The following is a 3,465-nucleotide window of genomic DNA, read 5'->3' as shown; positions in this document are numbered from 1 at the left end:
CCCGCGGCGGCGGCGGCGGCGGTGGCGAGCAGCAGCAGCAGGCGGGCTCGGGCGCGCCGCACACGCCGCAGACCCCGGGCCAGCCCGGAGCGCCCGCCACCCCCGGCACGGCAGGGGACAAGGGCCAGGGCCCGCCCGGCTCGGGCCAGAGCCAGCAGCACATCGAGTGCGTGGTGTGCGGGGACAAGTCGAGCGGCAAGCACTACGGCCAATTCACCTGCGAGGGCTGCAAAAGTTTCTTCAAGAGGAGCGTCCGCAGGAACTTAACTTACACATGCCGTGCCAACAGGAACTGTCCCATCGACCAGCACCACCGCAACCAGTGCCAATACTGCCGCCTCAAGAAGTGCCTCAAAGTGGGCATGAGGCGGGAAGGTGAATATTTCTTCTCTGCTTCTTTCCCTGAGCTTCGCCCGCCTCCCCGGCCCTCTTTCTTTCTCTCGCGGGGGTGGCTGCTGTATGGGACTGGAGCTTCTGCGGTCCCTGCCCCGTCCCAGCTTCCCCTGTCCCCGCTGCCTTCCACCCCCGGCGTCACCCCCCCCCCCCCACCAAGCTCGCTGCCGCTGCCTCCCCCTCCCGGCCTGCGCTCCCCTCCCCGGCTCCTCCACCCCTCCCGCTGCCTGCTCAGGATTGTGTCCCTGGGATCGTGAGCTGTGGCTGAAAATCCCCTTCCTTCCTCTGTCTTGGATGTGCTCGGTGTGTGTCCCTTTCCCGCGTGTGCGTGAGGGTGCTTGGGGGCTGTGCTGGCATGAACTTGGGGAGGGGGTGCTTATTTCCCCCAGAAAACTCTTTTCTGTGTTTTTCATTCCACTTTCCCCTCCACCTCTTCATACCCTTTATTTAAAATTGGGGAGGGCTGGGGACTGGAGTACCCAGAACCATAGATTCACTGCTGCATCATCCTTTTGGAAGCTTAGCTTGGAAAAAGAGGAGTGAGATTTATTGCACTTGTAGGTCTAATTAGGGGGGAAGGGGGGCTTCTGGCCTGTTCACTGGTTCCCTCTCCTCTTCACCGAGCTGGGGCCGCCTCCTCCAGAGCTGTGGCCTTGTTTTCACCCCTCTACTTTGAAAGGAAAGTTTGTGACTGAACCGTCCTTTCATAGTTGTGTCATTTTTTTAAAAGCATGATACTCGTTTTATTTCTTCATCAAACTCCACCCTCTGCTTAAATACTGCATACAAATTACAATTTACAACGGCATTTACCGATCCTTCTGATTTGGCTATAATGCATAGACTGCAGCTGGCATGAGCTTCCCCTTCATTTAATCCCTGTGTTGTATGGGTTTGGTTTCTTTTAACACAACTTTTGATGTTGTATTTAGATATGCTTCATGTTCATGTGGCAGGAGATGCAGCACTTTTCTTATAAATATACTTAGCCGTTTACAGTTAAAGTTTATCTCCTGACAATCATTAAAGATGTCTTATAGTCAAATTAGCGAACCAGTCAATTTTGCAGAATGCAGATTACTCCTTCTTGTAATTGACTTTAAAATTATATTTTATATGCCACAAGAAAAGAAATTGAATTCCTTCAGATCTCAAGGAGCAGGCAAATATGACGACTTCATTTCCAGCTCCAGGGAGATTTTGTAGGCATCTGAAAAAAAAAAAAAAACTGAATTGTGCTCTCATTTAATTGAAAAATAACTGCCAAGTTCAAAACTATAATTAGAAAAAAGTATTCTAGCTGTTATGTTTCAAGAGCTTAAATTGCATTGGGGCTTGCATTAAAATTAGAATCAAAGCAAACTTAAGAAAATAGTGCACAACTTGAAATAAGACAGCTATGTGTACATGGACATATCTATATTAATTTGTTGGGGGGAGAGTTCAGTAGCCCTAACTTTTCCTAAAGTTGTCTTTGTTTACATGGCAATTTAAAGCGCTGGCACTGTTGAAGTAAAACATACACATTAAAAAAAAAAAAAAACTTTGGTCAGCTTTAAGAACTCAAAGCATGCTTACGTTTTGCATTCAGATGGTTAATGAATCCAGTGTTTTTGCAGTTGCAAGCTCGTGCATTCACTGGGCAAAAGCTGGCTGCAGGTTGCAGTGGCACCTCACAGGACAGACATTAATTCTATTTCCCACTTTTTTCAATAATGTTTGGCTACTGTAAGTTCAACTTTTTTCTTGAAAATTTTCAATTTTCTGTTGCTTTTAAGAGTGAACTTTGTGTGGGGCGAAGGGGAGGAGGGGACAGGGGAGGGGTGTAGGATACTTGTTTTCTATTCAAAAGTTGTAAGTGGTTATGTAACTTGTATCTATTTTAAGGATAATTCTATAGCATTTGGGGAGAATATGGAAACATTTTGAGCAAAACACTGTTTGCTTGCAAATGAAGAGGCGGCTAGGCATTTGCCTAGAACCACAACCTTTCTCTGGTGTTCGCCTGTTCTTTTTTGTTTGTTTTTGCTTTACTTTGATTTGTTTCATTCTGGAGGGGTGAGTGGTATTTCATTAACCTGAGTGTTACACCTTGGTAGTGAAGGGGTTGGGTGCGCTTTCTTGACCATGCCGGGCTGGGGGCCCTGAGGTCAGGCCTAGTTCTGGCAGGGTCGGGGTGGCCAGGGGCTCAGGCGATGGCTGGGCAAATTGAGCCGCGGAGCTGGAGGCCCTCACCCCAGATTTCCTCCGGGTGTGGGCTGTGAGTGAGAGCGAGCGCGAGAGAAGATGCACCGGGCGCCTGTGGCTGCAGAAAGAGCCTCCGCATTGTGTCGGGTGCGCTGCGGCACGCCGATGTTCGCAAGCCCCCTGGATGCACATTGCCTCTTTTCTCTCTTTCTTTTTGTCAGCGGTTCAGCGAGGAAGAATGCCTCCAACCCAACCCAATCCAGGCCAGTACGCACTCACCAACGGGGACCCCCTCAACGGCCACTGCTACCTGTCCGGCTACATCTCGCTGCTGCTGCGCGCGGAACCCTACCCCACGTCGCGCTACGGCAGCCAATGCATGCAGCCCAACAACATCATGGGCATCGAGAACATCTGCGAGCTGGCCGCGCGCCTGCTCTTCAGCGCCGTCGAGTGGGCCCGAAACATCCCCTTCTTCCCGGATCTGCAGATCACCGACCAAGTGTCCCTGCTGCGCCTCACCTGGAGCGAGCTGTTCGTGCTCAACGCGGCCCAGTGCTCCATGCCGCTGCACGTGGCGCCGCTGCTGGCCGCCGCCGGCCTGCACGCCTCGCCCATGTCCGCCGACCGCGTCGTGGCCTTCATGGACCACATCCGCATCTTCCAGGAGCAGGTGGAGAAGCTCAAGGCGCTGCACGTCGACTCAGCCGAGTACAGCTGCCTCAAAGCCATCGTGCTGTTCACGTCAGGTGAGGCTGTGGCCGCTGGGCGGGCAGGCCGCGCCGGGAGCGACAGTAGGCCGCGCTCCGCGGGGCCCGGCCTCCTACGCCGCGTCGCCGCGCGGGCCTGGCCGGCCCTCGCCCGACCTTGGGCCCGGCCGGGACT

At 52.8% G+C, this 3,465-nt stretch overlaps 1 protein-coding gene across 1 annotated transcript; it reads left to right on the top strand.

Moving 5' to 3' along the window:
• Positions 1 to 5: 5 nt before the first annotated feature.
• On the top strand, positions 6 to 3,451 carry LOC121024281 (COUP transcription factor 1-like; the record flags this gene model as incomplete). The annotated part of the gene is made up of 2 exons (XM_040466537.1): positions 6 to 375; positions 2,802 to 3,451. Coding segments are annotated over 2 exons (1,020 nt in total), but the record flags the coding sequence as incomplete, so codon positions are not given.
• Positions 3,452 to 3,465: the final 14 nt, after the last annotated feature.

This window comes from Herpailurus yagouaroundi, unplaced genomic scaffold, assembly GCF_014898765.1.
Source record: "Herpailurus yagouaroundi ecotype Mexico unplaced genomic scaffold, PumYag 62774, whole genome shotgun sequence".
Lineage (NCBI taxonomy): Eukaryota > Metazoa > Chordata > Mammalia > Carnivora > Felidae > Herpailurus > Herpailurus yagouaroundi.
This window is presented reverse-complemented; position numbering and strand designations above follow the sequence as displayed.